At 37.7% G+C, this 24072-nt stretch overlaps 3 protein-coding genes and 1 long non-coding RNA gene across 9 annotated transcripts in view; 2 read left to right on the top strand and 2 right to left on the bottom strand.

The window, feature by feature from the left end:
* Nucleotides 1-24072, bottom strand: part of LOC136247800 (uncharacterized) — a 133458-nt gene that overhangs the window by 93749 nt on the left and 15637 nt on the right. Inside the window, exons 2-3 of the mRNA XM_066039624.1 lie at nt 6632-6916; nt 1356-1638 (exon numbers count right to left, since the gene is read on the bottom strand). Coding sequence (XP_065895696.1) covers nt 1356-1638; nt 6632-6916 — 568 coding nt within the window. The remainder of the gene's footprint in view (nt 1-1355; nt 1639-6631; nt 6917-24072) is intronic.
* Nucleotides 16394-23320, top strand: LOC136246597 (uncharacterized). 6 transcript variants are annotated; one of them, XM_066038123.1, is made up of 6 exons: nt 16394-17522; nt 18528-18592; nt 18653-18681; nt 18732-18864; nt 22873-22937; nt 22997-23312. In XM_066038123.1, coding segments are annotated over exons 1-6 (354 nt in total). In that variant the 5' UTR covers nt 16394-17521; the 3' UTR covers nt 23058-23312. The 6 variants fall into 6 exon arrangements, with proteins under 6 accessions (XP_065894195.1, XP_065894198.1, XP_065894196.1 ...); XM_066038126.1 differs by lacking the exon at nt 16394-17522 and adding an exon at nt 18173-18274 and having other exon boundaries at nt 22997-23311; XM_066038124.1 differs by lacking the exon at nt 16394-17522 and adding an exon at nt 18173-18274 and having other exon boundaries at nt 18772-18864; nt 22997-23309.
* On the top strand, nt 19130-19804 carry LOC136246598 (uncharacterized). Its single transcript, XR_010696660.1, has 2 exons — nt 19130-19600; nt 19653-19804. It is a non-coding gene; the product is annotated as an uncharacterized lncRNA (long non-coding RNA).
* Nucleotides 19728-22695, bottom strand: LOC136246590 (uncharacterized). The gene is made up of 3 exons (XM_066038087.1): nt 21173-22695; nt 20723-21112; nt 19728-20662 (listed from the first exon to the last, which is right to left on the bottom strand). Exons 1-3 carry the CDS (start codon nt 22569-22571, stop codon nt 19824-19826), a joined length of 2628 nt encoding a protein of 875 aa, XP_065894159.1. The 5' UTR covers nt 22572-22695; the 3' UTR covers nt 19728-19823.

Raw genomic sequence — 24072 nt, 5'->3', positions numbered from 1 at the left:
TATTCTCCTTGTACAGCCCTTACAGAGAGATGAATGGAGTTTAATAAATTGTTATGCTGTACTGTATGCTGTTACTATATCAATTTTGTGCTATCAAACTTACTGGATTCCTGGCTGAAAACATAGAATTAAAATGTCAAGAGAGGTTTCCTGGAACTTTTGAGACACCGTTCCCAATTCCTTTGTTGTTTGGTGCAGCTTTCTACGCATACACAGCCAATGCAGCCCACAACTTCATTAGAAAATATGGTATGTATGTGATAATTTTAACATTGTTCACTACATCCAACATTTTAAACACAGAAAACAAAGCCTCACACACTTCCTTTACAATGACTTACCAGTGATAGTTAGCACACAATATGTACATTATCACATGTCACATGCAAGAATGTGCAACAAGCAGGAATAAGAAATACTAGTACGCTATTATGTACAGCTGTAACATAGGAAAATATGGATAGCATTTCTGTTATAAATAAAAATTGCATAATTAAGAATCCAATTTTAACTTAATTGAGCATTTGTACACTGTAAGAATACAGAAAAGGCACAAAACAAGTACCACACCTCTGCTGCCATGCATGATGGAAAATTGCTGCATGGTTATTAGTTATATGTAACGTTACTGGTATGAATGAATTTACAATGATTTTCCAGTGTAAAGCTTTTCGTAATGGTTTAAACATTCAAGGTAATGTTGCATAGCGAGAAATAAAAGCAAATACAGTGGAACCTCAGTTATCCGAATCCCTTGGGATCAGGGGTGGTCCATAAATATGAAAAGTCCATATCTCTGAAACTATGTATAAATAAACTAAAAATAGCATAAAGAACATTTTGAAAAGGTATTATCAACTACCCTAATAGAACAGTCACTACTCTAATAGAGCAGTCATTTCCGTACTTTGGCTAACTGAGAATCCGGATAAGTGTGGTCCAGATAACTGAGGTTCCACTGTACAGTGGTTCCTCAAATTATTCTTTGGGCACTACATAGTCGAATAAAATGAATCAGATATGGAAAAGTTTGAATAGCATGAAGCCCATTTGTTTCAAATACTCTAATAGAACATGCACATTAAACAAAAAAATAATATAAATAAAATTACTCTAATAGGACAATCATTTCTACTGTTCGGGTAACAGAATGTTCACAGATAATCAATGGCTGAATTATAGAGGGGACACTAAACATACATTAATTTTACTTTAGAATAGTTTCAACATCTGAGCTTAATAGGCCACTTCACCATAATTATGTTTCATATTATACAAATGGTGCATAAATTTAAAAGGTTCAACAGCAATTGCAGTGCAGATACACATTGAAAGTAATAATGATACCTACGTACAAATTGGTATAACTCCATCACTGATACGAATCACATATACTCCTGGAATATCAATATTACTTCCATTTACAATATTAATGATGTTATCTGTACGTGATCCTTCAATCACACTAAACTGTATCCCATCTCCCTCATTAATCCCAACTTGTGCCGGAGTTCCTCCTAATCCATTAACTCCTCCATCATTATCTCCAGTAGTCCACTGTATCATATTATCAGCATACAAGTAAATAGCATATGATCTAAATCCATCAGTGGCCAGCACACACTGGAATGTGTTTTTCTATAAAGAAAATGTGAAGTTCATAATGATACATATTATAGTTAAGCAATTATCTTTATGCAGTTTTTGAAATATTTATGACTGAACTATCTTCCACTCAGTGCAGTTACTACATGGAGCCATGATATCTATAACACAATTTCAGTAAGGTGCTATATAACACAATTTCAGTAAGGTGCAATTAGCCGAGAAAATATTTGCCAACATATATTCTAGTTAGTATTATATGACATATAATCTAAAAATGACTGTCATCATCTACTAAATACATAACACAAATCAACAGTATTCATGTTTATTGTGAATAAAATGGATGAAGCATATGTGACCGGATCTACAAGGGAAGGCATCATAGCCTTTCTCAATTGCATGTGCTTGGCAACTCACAACTTGACTTGTGAATATACGTAGCACCATTCTGAAATTTTCCAACTTTTTTCTATGATTCCTAATTGAACTTAAAATTCCTAATTTTCCTTATACTTGTTTGTTCACTTTTTTGTAACATTATATGACTGGTGAACCTGCATAGACTGAAGTGGGGATTAAATGTTCATTAGTATTACATGTACATGCAGGTGTAGGCTATTTCCCCCTTGTTTCTTCCATACTTTAACTGAAGTAGGGATTAAATGTTCACTAGTATATCATGTAGGCGATCTCCTTGTTTCCCTACTTTGTTTTCTATGCTCCCAAATCAAACTTAAAATCTGAATATTTTTCCTTATACTTCATAATTTGCCATTTAATCTGTAATTCATCAATTACTTTTCTAAGCACTGTTATGGAGTTATAGATAACTTGAATAAACCAATTTAAACCCAGATTATGCACAAAAGTGGTTTCTCATCTGTTCTATAGTTTGTCTATAGTGTTGTATTGTACACATTCTCTACAGAAAACCTCGGCTACTCTATATTTTCATACATTTGCATAAAATGGAGATGCATCCTTTTAAATTGAAATGGTGTGCTATTTATAGTACCCATAACACTTAAATCTGCTACATCACTTTTTTTCATTTGTTAAAATGTCTGTTCAATTTAATGTTTATCAGTCACACAGATGAGGACAAATATTGGAATCATGATTTCTGGTGGCTGACAGCTAAAGATAAACAGAAATGCAAGTAACTGTACCATAATATTGCATTGCATTAACCTATCTAATCCAAAATAGCCAAGGTGTAAAAATGGGTGCAGCCCCAAAAAGCTATGGTGAAAAACCATGTGAAATCTAAGTTAGCGGCCAAGAAAAGACTGTGATGGTAGGTAAATGTCAAAAAAAATTTGTAATGACAATTCAGGTGAATTTGCGCTGAACTCAACAGCAAGTTGACCTGGATTGTTGTCATTAAAACTTTTGCCATTTATTGTACCTACTATCACAGTCATATCTTAGCTGCCAAATTGGATTTTCACATTGGTTATTTGGGGCCACAGCCTTTTTTACAGCTTGGCTGTTTTGGATTGGGTATCACTTCATTTTGTATTTGTATACTCCAAAGCAGGCCAAGGGCCAACTTTGGGGCTACCTTTTACCTGTCTGGTGTCATTACTACAGCACGGAGAAAGGAGATCTAAAATAGTTGTAAACATTTTTAAAAACACAAATTTATATGTATTACAGTAAATTAACAGGCAGACAGCATGTAACCATGTAATGATTCCAACTTTTTATGAGTTTTGACGATTGTTCCTCATTACAAATTACTGTGTAGTAGTTATATAATATTACTAGTTACTTTAATATTAATCTATTACACAACTTAGTTACAAAAGTAGCTGAACTCTCTACATATGACTTGTTTGCAGCTGAATTCTCTGCTGGGTGACATGTTTGTACATGAACTCTCTACAGGTGACTTCTTTATAACTGATCTTTCTACAAGATGGACTGTTTGTAGCTGAACTATCTACAAGGTGACTGGTTGTAGCTGAACTCTCCACAGCATTATTTGTTTGTAGCTGAACTCTCTACATTTTGACTTTTTTGTAGCTAAACTCTCTATTGGGTGACTTGTTTGAAGCTGAACTCTCTACAGGATGACTGGTTTGTAGCTGAACTGTCTACACAGGGTGACTTGTATGTAGCTGAGCTCTCTACAGGGTGACTTTATTGTACCTGATCTCTCTATAAGAGAAGCTTGTTTGTAGCGGAACTTTCCACACGGTGATTTGTTTGTAACTGATTTTTCTACAGCTAATTTCTCTACCAGGTGACATTATTGTAATTGGTTGCTCTACAGGGTGACTTTTTTGTAGCTGAATTCCCTACGGGTGACTTTATGGTGGCTGATTTCTCCACAGGGTGTAACTGAATTCTTTATACAAAGTGTGAACTCTATACTGCTTATATGTAGTTGAACTCTTTACAAGGTGACTGTTTAGTAGCTGAAATCTCTACAGGGTGACCAGTTTGTAGCTGAAGTCTACAGCTGATTTCATTCTAGATGTTCTCTCTACAGGATGGCTTGTTTATAGCTGAACTCTCTGCAGGTGACTTGTTTACAACTGATCTCTCTACAAGATGACTTGCAAATATTTGTAGCTGAACTCTCCACTGGGTGATTTATTTGTAGCTGATCACTTCACAGGGTGACTTTATTGTAGCTGATCTCTCTACAGGGTGGCTTGTTTGCAGCTGAACTCTCTACTGGGTAACTTGTTTGTTGATGAACTCTCCTACGGGTGACTTGTGCATAGCTGAAATTTCTACACAGTGACTTGTTACATAGCTGAATACTCAATAGAGTAAATTACTGGCTGCTACTGTATATAGGTGACTGCACTATTAGAGTATCTTGATCATGCACTTGCTACATGTAGTTGGATTTTGTACTATAATTCAAGTGTTTTAATCTGATTCTTCTAAACTACTGCATGGACTTTCTATGATGATTATTCCACCTACATACTAGTTTTCAGCTCACTCTTCTCAGCGGTTTGCCTGGTAGGCATGAAATTTATAGTTTTTACTCACAAAAATCCATTGTGTAATTGTGACACTGGTTGGGTTTGTGTCATACAGTATTTCAATGGTCTTTTTCTTGATGCCTTTCAAATCACAAAAGGCACTCCTACAATGGTTACTCCAACTACATAGTGATTTTCAACTCATCCCTCCAAGGATTTATGCTGTAGGTGTGACAGAATTCAATCTTATTTTATGTGAATAACTTCATGATTGTTCATCGGATTCCTACCATACTTGAGATTTGTTTAATGAGCCCTTTAAGTGTGTCAAACTTCACTTTTAGTGTGTCAAATTTCAGCTTGTTGGGAGTATTCATTTTTCCTTTTAATATGGCTGATTTTGCAAAGTGTACAAAAAGAACTAGAAGTAGGAATATAATTTAAAAAATGAAGAAATTCCCCAGAAACTTTGGCCACTTGTATCTCGGAAATGGCTGGAGTGATTTACTTCAATTTGGTACTGTATGTAGACTCCCCTACCTGGCAGGCACTTTTGTAGCAAATTTGGTTACAATCCTGTCAATATACTCATGGTGTGGTGCGCTGGCTTCTTGGGTGGCACGACACACTAATGTGTGTCTTGATATACTTGAACAGATTTGCAAAAGGGGTTTTCCACATTCATACAATTCTATGAGCTTGGAAGACCACTAACAATAAAAAACTTGGGAGCCTGAAATTTTCTCCATCTATTAAGCTGTATTGATACTTACTACTGACCAAATTTCAAGTCTACAGCTATTTCTAATCAATCATCATCAAAGTCAGCATATTGCATGTGTGTGGAAGATCCCTTTTCCCAAAAATTTGGTCACATATATTAGAACTAATATATTACAACTAACTTTTTATCTACTTATGTGTAACTGTCACAGCACTCATGCAACCCCATGCTGTGGTTTCAGTGACTGGCTATATATCCCTTTTGAGTTACCACAATGAAAACGTTTATAAGAAAGCATAAATAGCTTAGAACAAAGGTACGGTATTCTCTATAGCTTAAAACTTGCTTGCTCATGTGGGTGTGGATAAACATGCAGACACGGTTTCTAGCAGCAAATCAATATATGCATGCACTTGGTTTACCTGTCTTGTGTATAGTCCAAAACATGTTTATTTATTTATTTTCTTCATTTTTAAGGCTTTACAACACCAGTGCTGAAGGTCTGTAAGACACCTGGACCTGCATCCTGTTTAAAGATGTTTACTAAGCATGTTTGAAAAGTTAAAGAAAGGAGAAAATCCATGACTGGACCTGGGCAGCCTTGAACCTGAAGCCATCACATTTACACTTGAATATTTACATGAGTCTGCCAGGCAGTAAGAATATTTTCTCCATGTTAATTTCATGTATTTGTATTTGTAGGAAACATACAGAGTGCCTTATTACCTCAAAGTACCCCTCGTGGAAACAAATGGACATAACTTTTATTTAACATTTTTAAACAGGCTACAAGAACAGGTGTCTTAGAGACCTTCATCACTTGTTAAAACCACTGGATAAACTAGAGCTATATTTTTAAAAAGAGCAAGACTGTACCAACCCATAATGGGCTTACTCATGGAATCACTTGAAACAGAGCGACATGATGAGACCATTAATTGGGTGGAGCAGTTATCCTACTGAAAGGTTTGTTGGAGCAGCAGAATTGCCCATAAATATTGCAAGATAGAGAATGCATTACACAATAACAAAAAAAAACACACACACACAAAAAAAACCCAGCAAACATTATTATTGTCACATTTGTCTCACCTTGGTGCAGTTAGTTAAAATCCTGAAGGTGATTTTCAGCACACAACATACATGTAAAGTAGCTTTCACACTTTACCTGTGTGCAGGATTAGCCTTTCTTTGAGCAATCAGGCTCAAAGCTGCAGTTAGCATACAGCAGTTGTAGATGCGCACAAACCCAATTTATGAAACTTTTATCATTGTATAATTAAATCTGATTACAATATCAGATAGCTACTCCACGTGACTATTGAAAAGGTCTAGTACATGGCTGTGCACTTACTTTGTCAGCATTCATGTTAAAATATCCAACTTGATCCCATGTTGTTATGAATAAATGGGTTGCACTAAATGGTGATTGAAATGGAAAAGCTTGTGATATCGTTTGATTAGCTCGGCTAATTAGGTCAGGATTAGTACTTTCACGATACCACACATCACCACTTCCTCTTGAGTCCGCATCAGCCCAGAACACTGCTATCAGTGCTCTGCCTTGATTTAGGGGAAATTCATCAGTTGTTAATGGCACTGCACTTGATGTGAAGCTTAATACACCATTGACACTCACCTGCAACAAATATAAAACAATAAGCTTTGTGTAATGCACAGTTTTTATTCTATAATTTCTCCAAAATTTAGCCCACGAGTAACATTGTACTTACACTGTATTTCACTTCAAATGGCTCACATAGAGCTCCAAATTCTAATCTCAGACAATTTAATACTTAATAACTTCCTTGGTTACAGTTTTTTGTGTAACATATAGGATATTAAAAGTGTAGACTATATGTATCTGGGATTGCATCCTTAATGTCATGTATGCAATTCTTAGCAAGTTTACGTTAATGAATCCTATAATAGCCTTTATATATATATTAACAATTTTATAAACTTTCATAATAATTATAGTGGACATTGCAACTGTCAAACTGTACTCAAATTCAATCTAAGAAAGTGAGTTATCTACACGGCTTTCTGTATAACATGCACAAAAAAATATCCTCAAATTTAATATTAGTAAGCCTGATTTAAAAATTTTCCTTTTATTGACTATGCTGTGATCATATCATGCAGTATGGTAGTACTGTATAGAAGTATATTAGGGATCATGAATGTTTGGGCTTTTCTAGCCAAAAATATCATCCTAAAACCAGCCTCACAATACCTTCATGGCACCATGGAATTATTGGTTAGGTATAACCAAGCCCAAAAGTGCCTTCAGTATGACCTGAAATACTTCCAAAAAGTTGCTACAAAATTAAAATAAAAAGAAAAGGATTTAGTGGAATTTTACACTGACTAACTGACCTACAATTGCTAATTCCTTCAGACAAGCACAACTTGATAATGGTTAAGGATACGGGTCTGATTTTTTCACTGTTCGATGTTGCTTCAACCTGACAGATGCCTTTTGGCATACCGCAGTATATACAATGCACGCATCATGGGCTTACATTTGTCCTCCTCTGTGTCTCATTTCCTTTTGCTGACAGCCCAAGGTATTGATTCACAGTAGCCCGATGGCTTCCCTACATTTCTAAATGGGAATTGTTGAAATTTTTGTGGAAGCTGGATTGATTGCAGAGGTGTTTCTCCTCCTACTGTCTTTGAAAGCAAAGACTACTTCATGTCAGACAGTTGTTTTTTTGTTTTGTTTTTCTATTTAATTCCTTTTTTTTTATTAAGGGGAGTAACACAAAACTAACACCAATATGTACAACTAGCTAAAATAAAGATAACATAACAAAATTACTCTAATACAACTTCATTACAAGTACAATAACAAGAGGGGCTTCAGTGGCGGGTACAGGGGGGTTGCAGTGGTTTCAGCTGAAACCCCCTCTGAAAAAGTGCACGCACTCCTAATTAATTTTTGATTTGTTGTGTGAGTGATAAAATCACCGACAGTTATGCATAGTATATCACATTGGGACCTTCTCTACTGGCCAAATTTCATACTTTTATCTTTGAAATCACTAATAATGGCATTGAAGCTTGTTAAATGCCTCTAAAAATAATTATCATCTTATTATGATTATGTTTTAGTGCTGTTTTACTTCAAAACTTTCTGCGAAGGCCTGAATCAACTATGAAACAATGTGTTGGAGTGATTTTTATGATTCACTATAGATCTATGTAGCTATAGGCATGGTAATGTATATCTAATCCAAAATAGCCAAGCTGTAAAAAAAGAGTGCAGCCCTCAAAAAGACTATGGTGAAAAAAGATCTGAAATCCAAGGTGGTGGCCAAGAAATGGCTGTGATGGTAGGTTAATGGTAAAAATTTTAATAACAACAATTAAGGTGAATTTTGGTGCCACTTGGTCTTGGCACAAATTCACCTGAATTGTTGTTATTAAAATTTTTACCATTAACCTACCATCACAGCCATTTCTTGGCTGCCACCTTGGATTTCACATCTTTTTTCACCATAGCCTTTTTGAGGGCCGCACTCTTTTTTTACAGCTTGGCTGCTTTGGATTAGATTTCACTTCTTTTTGTATTTGTATACCCCAAAGCCAGCCTATGGCCAGCTTTGGGGCTTTTTAACCAATTTTTTTTTCTTTTAGGAAGAATAAAAGATGAAGCAAATGTAAAATAATTTAGAATTTATCAGTAAATATACAAATTATATATATATAATACATATATTTATTTCAGAACTCTGCATGCATGATGGTTTCTTTGTAACTGAACACTCTACAAGGTGAGTCCTTCTAGCTGATCTCTCTACAGGGTGATTTGTTTTTAGCTGAACTCTCTACATGGTGGTTTCTTTGTAGCTGAAGGCAACTTTTTCTAGTTGATCTCTCTACAGGGTGAATTATTTGTAGCTGAACTCTCTACAGGGCGATTTGTTTGTAGCTGATCTCTATACAGGTTACTTGTTTCTAGCTGATCTCTTGAATTCTTTTCAGAGTGACTACTCTATTAGGATGACTGCTCTATTAGAGTATCTCGAACTCGCACTTGCTACACCAAGTTGGATTTCGTGTTATAACTCCGTGGCTATAAATCTGATTCTTCTACACCAATGAAGAGCCTTTCTAAGGTAATTACTCCATCTGTACAGCGAATTTCAAAGTATTACCCCAAGCAGTTGTTTTCTGGTAGGCGTGGAAAGCAGTCGTTTTTTAATAGCTAATCTCGATTGCGTAATTATTACGCACTGTTGATTTTTCCGTTGTATCTTCCTGGTTTTTACCTCGATTTCTTTCAAACCACAAACGGTTTGAGGTTCAATAGTTAACCTATTCACCTAACGATTTTCAGCTTCCTCCCATAAGCGGTTTACCCTTTAGGCGTGACAACATATTGGTGTTATTTTTCGTGAATAATCGCTAATAACTCTTTGCCTGTTTATCGTATTCCAGCCAAAGTTGGTAAAGAGATGCGCCTTTATATCCCCCATCTGTGTGCCAGATTTCAAGGCATGGAAGTCAGGTACTGGTTATTCTTGGGGAAAAAATGAGTATACATTGAGTATTAATTGTATAGTTGTCTACTGATGTAGGAATTTTTTGTTATGACTAGATCTCATACTGATAGTGGTGGCAGCCTGGCAGGTGACAATGCACGGTTATTGCGTTCGCGTTTTATAGCAGTTTTTGTAAGTGTGCGAAAAGTGGAAGAAAAATAAGAAAAAAAAATCGAAGAAACTAAGCCAATTTTTGAAGCCGCATATCTCTGGAACGCTTGAAGCGATTTCGCTCAAATTTGGAATGTGGAGTACTGAAGTTGGAGTAATCTTAATTCATCAAGGCAGCACAGAGGTGCGAAAATTACGTTTTTGTTCTTCCTGTCAATATACTCACGGGTGTTGCGCGCCGGCTTCTTGGGCCGATCTATGCTATAGGCCACTGAGCTATAAGACTGAGCTAACATTCCCAGATGGACTATGGCTAAATGGTATCACAGTTATTGAAAACTTCCTGAACCTGAAACCCCCTCTGAAAATTCCTAGATCCACCACTGGGCTTGTAGAAGAGAAGATGAAACACTAACTCTGGCGCCACTCTTTCTTTTGTTGCAGTGTGTGCATGTGGGTTCTCCAGTCATAATAATGAAGTATACAAACAAGTATAAGGAAAAATTAGGGATTTTAAGCTTGACTATGTATGATAATAATGTATCATAGGAAAAAGTAGGGAAACAAGGGAGGTTGCCTTCACCTACAGGACATTTAAGCTGATACTCTCACTCATGCTATGATATCCCCTCGTATGATATAGAAACTCGCAGCATTCATATCCCCAAGGCTACACATCAGTTTTTGATAGTGTGATGACCTGTAACCAAAATTTTGGTCCAGAGCAAAAATAGGTCCGGCTAGAGCATTTTCATTCGACCAACTTAAGTCCGCCTGGACCGCTTTTAGCATCAAAAATTGGTCTGACCTGACCAAAATTGGTCCTGCATACCCAAACTTAGTTGGCCACATGTACCCCTAACTACTTGGACCAATATTAGTCAACCAAAATTGGTCTAGGTGGACCACTAACGCATGCAGCCAATGATGCATATAGCTATAAGTTGCTTGTGACGGAACACTGCAGCCGACTTATAGCTATAACATTCATCGGCAGGCATTGATTCAGAAATAAATGAAGTTGGTTAGCTAGCCCAGATTTTATGTTGAGAGTTCTGAATGTCTTAATATTTACATAAGGGAAGAGCTGACACTGCTATTGATTGTTTGGCTTGTACTGTGAAGCGCACAATAGCATGTGCACTGTGCTCTTGTGCACATATAATGTCTGATCATGAGTTAACACCAATGGTTAGTACAATACACCAGTAACACCTGCATGTGTACATACTGCACATTACTCTCTTTTGTATGTGATATGTAGGAGATGATAGCTTAGGTTTGTTCCATTAAATAGCTAAATGTGAACTATCATCTCCTACTGATCACATGTCCCCACAAGAAAAAAAATTTCCTTAAAAGTTATAGCTATAATATTCCCTGTATGCTTTTCATTACTTACTCAACTTTAATATTTTACCTGGGCACATACTAGCTACATACACATTCCTCTATTATGTGATATGTAGGAGATGATATGTGTAGTTGTTTATGGCAATGGATATTCCCAATTATGACCAAGGGTCAGAATTTAACAATACATTAAATTTAACAATACATTAAATTCTGAACTATATGCGGAAGTTGAAGATTAGATTTTAATGATAGCTTATATATATATATATATATGTGACCGGATTTGCAAAAAGGTACCTTTTCCACACATTTGACATACCAGCTAACAAAATGATGTAACATTTGACTCCTTATACTGATTAACTTGTTCTTAATATCAAAATGTAGCCAGATACTGTAGCTACATTCATTGAAAATGTTAAGCAATTATATGCCATGATCAAAAAGTTATGAAACTTTTAAGTTCAAAAAATGGGTCAAATTTTGTGTGTGAAAAAGGTACCTTTTCGCAAATCCGGTCACATATATACTGTATTATTATATCCACCACCCTCAAGTATAAGTGATCCAGCATAGGCTGGTGATTTCCATCATATCGCTATAGTTGTTTGTAAGCATTAATAGGCTGGATGAAAGATTCAACTAAACACTGCAGAATATGTTTGTGAAGTTTATTGAGCATATACAAAGATACCTGGGAAGAATATCTTGATACCTGTGTTTTTGCATACAACACTGCACTCCATGAGCCAACTCAGTGTTCACCATTCGAGTTGATGTTTTAAAGAAAGCCTCTACTTCCCACTCGAATATTGACATGGAGAAGAAGAATGCAGGACTTTTATCAACCCATAATTAAAACAGTATTAATTTTGTGACTGCAGTATGTGTTTATCGCTGCATATTTATAGATATAATTACAGCTATAACTATGAGCTTCTAGCTACAAAGAGCTATGCATTTTCCGTAAATCAGCTCGGGGAAACAAAACCACACTACTTGTAATAATAGTTTCCAGGCTAAGTCGGCTGCAGTGATCCATCACAAACAACTTAGCTATATATCATTGGCTGCATGCATTGATGGTTCACCTGCGGACTGACCAAAATTGGTCCGAGTGGTCAGGGATGCATGGGCCAACCAAGTTTGGGCTGGACCAATTTTGGTTGGGCCAGACCAATTTTAGTTGCCAAAAATGGTCCGGCTGGATTAAACTCGGTCAACCAAGTTTGGTAGCTATTCAAAATCGGTCCAGCCGGACCGATTTCACCCAGACCGAATTTTCTGTGATTTGCAATGTACCATTCATAGAAACATTGAAGCATGCTAAACAGCATTGTTGATGCTGCTGCCTATTTTTATTTTATAAACCTGAAAAATTGCAAAAAATTAAAATGCTCGCTACAGAAACAGCCAGGGGAATCACCATATTATTACCCTACGGTTTTGATTTTGCCTTGGGTAGGATTGATCACCCAGAGTTGGAGGAGAAACTATAGAGGTTGATTTTTAATCTGCAGGTGCAGGGGACCTATCTTGCTTTTTTCCTATATATGGCCCCTTAGAATTCCTTATACTTGAAAAATATCGTTTAATTCTATTTTTTTTCCAGAGAGGCATCCACCTGGATCTTTTAGATTGGTACATTGACACACGCTATGATGTGTCAACAAATTGATTAATTTAAAGGTTCAACCAAGAGTTAATTATGAATTAAGTATACCGGCACAGAGCCTTGTGATATCAGCTAACAGTATGGTAGTACTGTATTGTAGGGATCATGGTGGTTTGGGTTTTTTTTGTCCAACAATATATATCACCTCACCTTTCCATTATAACTACAGCTTGGCAGTAGTGGTAAGGTATTATAGCCAATCCCATAATGTCTGACAAGTGAACCAAAACACTTCCAAAAAATTCTATAAAGTTTTAAATTGTCTATTTAACAGATTTTTATGTTGACTGACTGACTAACTGATGCCTCCAGCCAAGCATAAGTAAATAATGGATAAGGCTTCGGTCTTGGTTCGATGTTGCTTTGTGCTTTTTTGTAAGTACAATATTGACTTCGTTCTGTCCTCCTTTGTGTCTCAGTTCTTTTTGCTGACAATGCAAGGTGTTAATTTGAAATAGTACAACATGGCTTCTCTGTGGCTTTGGACTAGCTTATCACCTGTATTTTCCAGAGTGACTGGATTGATTGCAGAGATGCTTCTCGTACTGTTCTTCAATTGTAACATAGTGTAATGGGGGAAACATAGCTGAATGGCCACTTCACTTTTCAGTGTTGGGATTAGCATTCAGATTCAAATTTAATTTTATGGCATGCCAGGTTGGTGCCATTTTTTCTTTTGATGTAGTATGCACAGGTTCAGATATTATTTAAAAAGTAAAAATAAATAAGTAGAATGAAAAAAAAATTGAAATTTTAAATTGGATTAGTGATCAAAGAAAAAGAAGTGGTAATAGCTAAAAGGTAGAAGTTGTCCATACCTGCAGATATACTAATGGACATTTCATCCCTAATTCAGTTATGGTTATAGACTGAAGTATAGGGATTAAATGTCCATTAGTATCAAGACACATGGTAGTGTGTCGTGCGGCCCAAGAAGCCGGCGCGCGACACCCGTGAATATATTGACAGGAAGAACGAAAACACATTTTTTGCACCTCCGTAGCTCTGTGCTGCCTTGATGAAACAAGACGATTTTTGCTGTGGACACGCCTGCCAACTTCAGTACTCCACATACCAAATTTGAGCGCAATTGCTTGAAGAGTTCCTGAGATATGCGACTTCACAAATTGGCTTAGTTTCTTCATTTTTTTCTCTTTCTTATTTTTCTTCTCTTTTCACACACTTACAATAACTAATATAAAATGCGAAAACCATATCCGATTGCCTTGAAATTTGGCACACAGTAGGGGAATATAAAGGGCATCTCAGTACCAACTTGGCTAAACAGGCAAAGAGGTATTAGCGATTATTCACAAAAAAATAACACCAATATGTTGTCATGCCTACAGGGTAAACCACTCATGGGAAGGAGCTGAAAATCGATGGGTGAATAGGTTAAGTATTGAACTAGTGATTTCCAACCAACCAATTTTTCAGATATATTTTTGCTACTTAAATTGCACACCTTCAATGAATGTTTTACAAGCTACCGATCCAGTTAATGGTAGTCAATGCTTTGTACTTCGTAATGCACTTTACTGGATTAAAATACATGGGGTATTTATTGAAATATTTCAAATCAAAGTTTGAGAAATAAAAATCCCCATAGGGAGCCCGTACAAATAATTGCGTACGTAATTCCAATTGGAAGAATGCAGGACCGGTGATAACCATAGGATTCGGAGTGTTTCCGCGTGAATCTATGGCTGATGAGGACGAAAAGGTGTTCCTGGGCAAACCCTATATGCTGGTTTCGATTCTGCTGTGTTTTTTGATTGGAGGACAATTGAAGTTGGATTACGACAAAGATATGGCCCTTTAAAAGGTAAATCGCCATCCAGTACTGTTCAGAATTCAGCATTACAGTCACCCGGGACTCCAAGGCATCCCTCTACATCGATGCAAGTATAGTTTGAAGGTGAGCAGTTTGTTGTCTTGCGTGGAATTGCAATATAAGGTTCAAGGTTGAGCATAATCTTTTCAAAAGTGGAGACTGGCACGTGATACCAGCCTTGCATGACTTCACACTTACCAGTTGTTATACTCTGGTGTATTTACTGCTGTTTTGATCCATTTTATAACAGCTTCAGTGATTGTAATTTTAGTCAGAAACTATTTATAATTTCTCTTTGTAGTATAGTGATGTCGCTGTGTTATATAATAATTATCATTCTTAGTGGTTACAATGTGACAAATAAAGCTGAACAGTGTCCAAACAAATCTATTTTAAAAATAATATTGGTCTTACATTTTGCTATTTGATTGTCATGTTTCCGAAGTATTTGTTGATTGTGACTTGTGATGTCACTACTTACCATGGTATATAATATCCACCCCAAAAACACCTTCGCTGTAAAAAAGGCGCGCCCAAGAAACTACAAGTACCTGGAACCCAATGTAAAAAAACAAAAAGAAAAAACAGCTCAGCTGAAGTGAAAAGTAACTGGTAACTTAAAGAGCTGATATCTGAAGCGGCCAAGAATACAATTACTAAAGTTTAATCCATGCAAGAACACCTTGGCTATAATACAGGTGTGTACATGAAAGTAACTGGCAACTGAAATGGCTGATATCTGAAGCAGCCAAGAATGAATGGTCATTTACAACTAATTCAAAAATTTAACACTGAACCTATATAATTCAGCTGTGTTCTATATTCACTCTTGCTGCATCGTAAAGTAATTTCTTTTAACTCTAATTGGCTGGTAATTTGGCCGCCTTTTTTAATAATCAGTATAATAGAGCAAAAAAAGGCGGCCAAATTACCAGCCAATTAGAGTTAAAAGAAATTACTTTACGATGCAGCAAGAGTGAATATAGAACACAGCTGAATTATATAGGTTCAGTGTTAAATTTTTGAATTAGTTGTAAATGACCATTCATTCTTGGCTGCTTCAGATATCAGCCATTTCAGTTGCCAGTTACTTTCATGTACACACCTGTATTATAGCCAAGGTGTTCTTGCATGGATTAAACTTTAGTAATTGTATTCTTGGCCGCTTCAGATATCAGCTCTTTAAGTTACCAGTTACTTTTCACTTCAGCTGAGCTGTTTTTTGTTTTTGTTTTTTTACATTGGGTTCCAGGTACTTGTAGTTTCTTGGGCGCGCCTTTTTTACAGTGAAGGTGTTTTTGGGGTGGATATCACTCATTTTTGTCAGTAATAGACTCTACATTTGGTTTAAAAGGTAATTTTTTTTGGAAATGAGCAATTAACATTAATGCAGAATATTATCTTGGGGAGTCAGTAAAATCCAAACATAATAATGATTGTTTCATAACACCGTAAATTCGGAAGTATGAATTTACGGTGTAGTATGACTTTTCTATTAGAGTAAATCTATCTTTACTGCCTGCATGTGACGAATATATCTCATATCTGTGCATGTTAATTGCTTCAGACACCTAATTAAACTTGCAAGTGCCTAACTAGTTCACAGTTGCTACACAGCTATAAATACATTTGTAATTGTTATCATCATGATCATTTATCATGTTATAACCATTTTTTAATATTTTGGTCACAACTTCAGGATTAGAGCAGCAGAGAAAGGAATAGAGGACTCAACCATCAAGACTTGTATATGGGAGATGGAACAGTATTGCGATGGACAATGCCAGTACTAACCCCTCAAGGGTGTTGCAGTACAGTATAGATGCAAGACCAGAGCCTCGATCGTCACCTTTTGACTGTGGTCACAACTTCAGGATTGGAGCAGCAGAGAAAGGAATGGAGGACTCAATCATCAAGGCTCGGGGAGATGGAATAGTATTGCCATGGACAATGCCAGCACTAACCCCTCAAGGATGTCACAGTGCAGTATCGATACAACCACTCCAACCAGTGCATAAGACCAGAGCCTTGATCATCACCTTTTGACTGAAATTTTTATACTTGAAGCAATTAAAACAAAAAAGTTGTAGTACTTATACTTTCCTGAGGGAGCATGTCCCCAGAGTCCCAGACTCCCTTGCCTGTTCAGCAGAATAATAGGATTGAGCCTTACTACCACTTTTACCTTTATTCTTGGCCCGGATGTACATATCAGCAACATAATACAGTAGTTGTAGATAATGCTAGTTAATGCCCCTAGCTATAGGTAGAGCTATAGGGGTGGGAATTTTTCCCTACTATCACACTATCACAGTAGTTCTTCTCGTAGTTCTTTGCCTGGCCATCATCAACTGCTGTCAAAACATTAGTCTCGTCTCCCAGACCCTTCCTCAAGCATGCTTATCACACAAAAATAACTACGTTTAGCAGTGCACAAACAATTATTGACAGCTTATACTATATTAAAGTATACTTACCGCATTGTTGAACCATGTATACCACCTGAATCCACCGGATTGACAACTAAAATGTGATCTATTTAGGGGAAATCTCGTGGAAAGTCCCTAATTACCTTAAGCGGACACTTGTGATACGTGGTTTTAAATTGAATGGTTTAAGAATGTAACTGGATGGTGAGGCGTACTTTAATCGGCTCGACTTTAATGAGAAACTCGAGCCCCTCGTGAGAAACTACATCGCTTGAGCAACGCTTGAAGAAGTAAGAGTCAAGAATACTGAGGTACTCTATGACATATGCCGATCTTGAATGCTAACGAAACGAGGAGTGAAGTTTGTGCAACGTGTCATATTGCCACACACTGATTCACCGTGTTTGTGCGATAGGGTTTTTGACCTGTCCACCAGATGCTGAAAGGAAATTCATTCCACCACATGTTGAAAGGAAATTTATTCCAACTTGTGAAGTTATTGATATACTCCCACGGGGACATCGATGATCATTTACCAGTCAGCTGTAAGTAATGTCACAACAGAAGGAAAGGAACCATTTCCATACCCCTATGGCATACTGATTTTTCAGGTCAGTTTATGTACACTCAACCACAGAAATGTAGAACTTTGGTTGCAGGTGAAAAATAAACATTTTTACTCAGTTACAAGAGATTCACCCAGCTGGGATAAAATGTTGAAGTGATTGTCATTAGTACCAACTTGTTCATCAGGTATTGGACAATTCCAAGTGTCCAGATTATGCAGTTGTCCTCATGTTCAAGTTTACATGTTTAGGCAAGTTCCACAACATCCTATAATCTATTACTATATCAGTGTGGAATAATGCTTATATAATATTTTTCATATTCCAGGCTTTAGGTGTATTGTATTTAACACCTGCTTGTTGGTTTTTGCAGGATCTGGTCATACTGGTTTATCCACTAGCAGTTGAATGTGATCATGGTACATATGTAAGTTGAGACCACGCAAGAACAGAGATACAGGTGTCATGAATTTCAGGTCAGTTACCGTTCAGAGGAATTGTATTATTGCAATTGTTCTTTTTGTAGTTATCAATTATCACTGACCAGTTTTTGATAGCGTACTTTTGTTTGACTAATGACCAAATGTTCTGGTTTACATGCTTACCCAACAGTTATGTTACTCACTTAACCTGCATATGGGATATATATTTTTTAGTTCATTTTGATTATTCATCCTTTATTGGTACAGCCTGGCATATTGATTTTTTGCACATTCTCTTTTAATTCAGTGCCTGCTGGATTGTTTCGTCAGATATCGAAACAGGTGTCTTTGGTGTTGCGACCGATGTTCCAGGTCAGTTTGCATGTGTGTTTAATTTAAGGTTGACTTCAGTGCCTGCTTATTCTTTTACAGATCTCGGTATCGAGTGTCATGAATTTCAGGTCAGTTTACGCACAGAAGAATTGTATTATTGCAATTGTTGTTTTTGTAGTTATCAATTATCACTGTATACTAGTGATGTGAATTTGCAGGTCAGTCTACTCAGATGTATTGGGCATAGTGTTGATGGGTTCAAACAAATATCCAGTGTAGACTGTAGTGGCATCAAGGGTGTTAATTTCCAGGTCAGTTTACATGTTGTGATGTTAGTGATTTTTTCCTAGTACCCAGATGTTAAGTGTATTGTATTTAATGCCCACCTGTTATGTTTTTAAATTATGGTATATCAGTGTAGACAGTGCAACAGTAAGCCTTCTGTGTTGTAGTAACTATTTGTTTCATAATTATGCTGTTGTTCCGGAATAGCACAATTTTTGGGCAACCAGTGTGAAGTCCAGTAGTACAAACATTGTATTATGACCAAGTTGTGATAGCGTAAGCGATCGATTGTCGACCAGCATCCGCTTACCTTCGGCGGTGCCCGTACCATACCAGGCGCACTACGATTTATTAGTTTTACAATACCTTTAGTACAAGCATAGTCTCTGCCTGTACTTAAACAATAGTTTCTACGTGACAAAAAGTAGTGACAAGCGATTTCCTTTCTCTCCATTTGTTTCCATTTTCGACCACGGATATATTAAGTCGACCGCTATACATTTTCCAATATCTCAATGTCGACCACCCTGGTTTTCCCCTTTGCCATAGTAATTACATGTACGGAGTTTTACTATTATTCATACTATGGTGTTCTATAAATAGTAAGGTGTAAGTCCATATATAGTGTTACTAAAAATAGTGTTGTGTTAATATTGTATTCTAGAGTTTTCGGGAGTCAGCTGTTGTGTGAACGCGAAGGAGACCTTCGCCTTCGTTCAGATGATCTTTCATCGCCAGATTAACGCAGCTACTATGAATTAAGTAAGTGTAATAGTCGCTATAACCACTTCCTTTTATTTGAGGCTCCCCACAGCGTGATTCCCGGCCTTGTTAAGCTTCCTGTATCCCATTTCCATTCAGATTGTCACAACCGCAACACATGTTGACATTAATTAAGCAGTGTGTTTTTATTATAATGTTATAAACAATATGTACAACATGTATCAATGGAGTATTCTAACACAAGAGTGTAGGGTAAGCAATACTACATGAGTAGGGTTCCACAGGCATAACAAACGTACACACCATCACAATTTTCAAGACAATCGGTGTGGCTCCACACATTGCAATCTTCATTGGTACACCTCAGCCACTCGACTTGTTCTGGGTCCTCTTCGTGCAGCCCAAAGCAAACAGCACATTCATCCTCTGAAATCTCACGATGCTGAATACCACTTTCAGGACAATTGTCCTCTCGTTGCCGTTTCGCTGCTCTCTGACTGTGTGATGATGCGTTTTGCCTTTTTGATCCAGAATTGATTCTTTCGTCCAACCTTCTTTGCTTTTCAGCCTTCTTCTGCTCTCTATCCTGCACTTTGCGCTTCTTTTCTTCATCTCGAAGAACTTTCTTTGCCTCTCTTTCTTTTTTCTTTTTATCTTTTAAGTCTATTTCTTCTTGCTTCTTACGGGCTTTCTCTTCCAGCATAGCAATAGATTTTGCACTAGTCAAAACCCGGGCACAGCTCTTTGGTTTCGATTTCCTTTGTGTAGGAGTTGGATATACGAGGAGCTCTGAAAAAGGAGATCTTGCAGTTGTAGAGCCAGTAGCAGTACCCACGGTGCTTGTAGAGCCAGTAGCAGTACCCACGGTGCTTGTAGAGCCAGTAGACATACTCACGGTGCTTGTAGAGTCAGTAGCAGTACCCACGGTGCTTGTAGAGCCAGTAGCCATACCCACGGTGCTTGTAGAGCCAGTAGCAGTACCCACGGTGCTTGTAGAGCCAGTAGCAGTACCCACAGTGCTTGTAGAGCCAGTAGCGATACCCATGGTGCTTGTAGAGCCAGTAGCAGTACCCACGGTCACAACATCAGCATCCAAAATCTCTACAGCACCAAAGTAAACATGTACATACATAATCACACAGAATGTAAAGTTGTACTAACCAGGAGGGAGATGGTCAGGATGATACATCCGCATCCACTGCACATAAGCTGGATCTGTATAGATGTTGTACCCATTCTCAAATCGTCTTTCAAATTTCTTGACCGTCTCTGCCAAAAAGGTGACTGGTTTAGCCGGATTAAATGGGCAAACACTTGTAGTGCGGAAGCCCGTAGCAGTACCCACTGTGCTTGTAGAGTCAGTAGCAGTACCCACGGTGCTTGTAGAGTCAGTAGCAGTACCCACGGTGCTTGTAGAGTCAGTAGCAGTACCCACGGTGCTTGTAGAGCCAGTAGCAGTACCCACGGTGCTTGTAGAGCCAGTAGCAGTACCCACGGTGCTTGTAGAGTCAGTAGCAGTACCCATGGTCACAACATCAGCATCCAAAATCTCTACAGCACCAAAGTAAACATGTACATATATAATCACACAGAATGCAAAGTTGTACTAACCAGGAGGGAGATGGTCAGGATGATACATCCGCATCCACTGCACATAAGCTGGATCTGTATAGATGTTGTACCCATTCTCAAATCGTCTTTCAAATTTCTTGACCGTCTCCACCGAAAAGGTGACTGGTTTAGCCGGACTCTTACTGGTAGTAGACTCGTCTGTTTCTTTCTGCTTGGGAAATTTGCTCAAGATTGCATCTGGGTTAAATGGGCAAACACCAGTGGTGCGGAAACCTGATGAAATGTTATTAATGGTCATACTCTTGGACCATGCTTCTGAAAACAAAGATGAAAAGTGAAACTTAGTAATGACCCGACTAGGATTAGCAAATAAATATCTGCGACACACTTCAACCCAATGGGTCTTCAGTGGCTTAAAACAACTGGTGTCAAGTGGTTGACTGTCGGCAGTGGTGTGGGGAGGAAGACAAAATATTATGACATCTTCCTCAGCAGCTGTTTTGACCAAGTCTAGAGTGTAATGAGACGAGTGGCCATCGAGTAACAATAATAAAGGTCTACTGGAAACAGCATGCTTCAGAAAATGCTCTGAAAACCACTCTCTAAAAAGCTCTTGGTCCATCCATCCCGATGGTGACATTCCATAAAGAGTAGCAGGGACCTCTCCTTTAGCTAAGGCACTGTTGAAATGCTTTCCTGAAAACACTACCATTGGAGGTATGGTTTGCCCTGCAGCGTTGGCACAGGCAAGGATTGTTATTTGAGTCTTAGTTCCTGATGTGCACTGTCTCACCTTCTTTGTGCCTTTGGCTGCAACAATTCTCGGCAGTTTGTACTCCAAGGGTATGCCAGACTCATCACAATTATAAATCTGAGCTGGTTTGTCTTTCAGGCCATGCTTAGTTAGTGTTTCATCGAGAAGATCAAAGTACGACTCAAAAACTGTACGGTTGCTCATCTGGTCACGCACCAAAGGAAAAGAATCACCCTTACGAAGTTTGATTTCTGGCCATCTTTTACAGAACTTTACCCACCAGCCCTGGGTAACTCCATTTTCCAGTTTAATTCCCTTCTTCTCCACCATAGCATGAACAATACCCAACACCTCCTTTCTGGTTTTTCCGTACCCCATCTTAGCACAATTCAACAAAAATTCAACCAGCTCCTGTTCTTCCTCTCGGCTCAAGTACGGTTTCACTCCCATATTGGTGCCATGAATAACTCGCCCGGACAACCTGTCTTTCAATGTTGTCGGTGGTATTTTGTAATCTCGTGCTGCCTCATTAACGCCAAGAATGCCAGACTGTACGGCATTCAATGCGCGTACCATACCATCATCAGTCCATTGTCGTAGCTTCGATGGCCTTTTACTGGCGGGTTTTTGTACATTATTCAGGCGTCTTTCTCTTCGCTTCTTCTTCTTCCTCTTACGCGCCATAGCCTTTTTAATACGCGCCAATTCAAGAGCAGTAAATTTACGGATAACTTCAAGTCATTTCTGTGGTCGACTTTGTAAACACCTGTGGTCGACATAAGATACCGGTCGACATTCGGTCGCTTACGCTAGCGTACTTTTGTTTGACTAATGTCCTAATGTTCAGGTTTGACATGCTTACCCAACAGTTAATATGTTATTCATTCACTTAGCCTGGAAAATAATTTTTGTTCATTTTGATTATACATGCTATTATTAATACAGCCCGGCATATTGATTTTTTGTACATTCTTTTTTAATTCAGTGCCTGCTGGATTGTGTCATCAGATATCGAAACAAGTGTTTTTGGTGTTGCGACCGATGTTCCAGGTCAGTTGCATGAGTGTTTAATTTAAGGTTAACTTCAGTACCTGCTTATTCTTTTACAGGTCTCAGTATTGTCATGCTGACATACAAGAAATCATCACTATTGTTGGAACTATTTTTTAGTCAAGTCTTGATGTGATGTTGATTAACGTTGTTACACATTGTTATATGTTTACCATATGGCAAGAAATTTCATGGCCATCATGAAATTTGAATATTGTGCAAGTTGTGTGGAACAACCCCAACTCATACATGGTAACTGGCAAACCACGAACCACATTCGAGCCACAACACCACGAACCACATCCGAGCAATCCATTACAAAATTTTGTTGCACCATTTGTGTGTGCATAATACTTAATGAAAGCCACAACACAAGCTACATGGTACACACTACATAGAGGTGGTAACCCCTAAAGGCTTGTTACCTTTTGTATTCACCTTACCAGCCTTTGTGGTTAATCTATTAAAAATTACATGTAAATAGAGAATTGAAGAGTATGCTTAAAGCACCTTCGCTAGTGATTTTATTCTTCACACCATAAGACAAATGGCGATTTATAAACGCTCGCAGCACTAAATGGAATTTAAAAGATTTCTGCTTAAAACGCCATCCCTAGGGAACTTACGGTTCAGCACGCTGTCACAACTTGTTTATCAGGCATTAGAGTTTGTGTCCACATCGTGTCTTTAAAAGTTATTGTAGGGATTAGAGGTTTGATTGAAAAAAATACGCGTATAGGCAAACAAGGATTGGATAATGTCAGTGCTAGATGGACTATACAAACACGGCTATGTTGACTGGTATAACGTGACAGTAGTTGTAACATAAGGTAGAGAAATAAAGTGGAATACGCCTATTTTTTATTTTGCGATGGTTACTTTTTTTATTTTAGCAAGGTCGCAAGAAAACTATGATGATGATAATGACTCCTAATGATTTTTTATCACATAACGCAATACAATTCTATTGAGAGATGTTGCATAATCTAGGACTAATATTGCAAAACCGGCCCTACACGTAAATAACTCACAGTAGTGGCCGCGCGTCTTTTAATTGGGCATGCGCTTTGTAGTTTCTTGGCTGCGCAACTCACTACCACGAGTCTTGATTACTGATTTTTCTAGTTAGCTATCC

The sequence above is a fragment of the Dysidea avara genome, chromosome 2 (genome assembly GCF_963678975.1).
Source record: "Dysidea avara chromosome 2, odDysAvar1.4, whole genome shotgun sequence".
Taxonomy (NCBI): domain Eukaryota; kingdom Metazoa; phylum Porifera; class Demospongiae; order Dictyoceratida; family Dysideidae; genus Dysidea; species Dysidea avara.
This window is presented reverse-complemented; position numbering and strand designations above follow the sequence as displayed.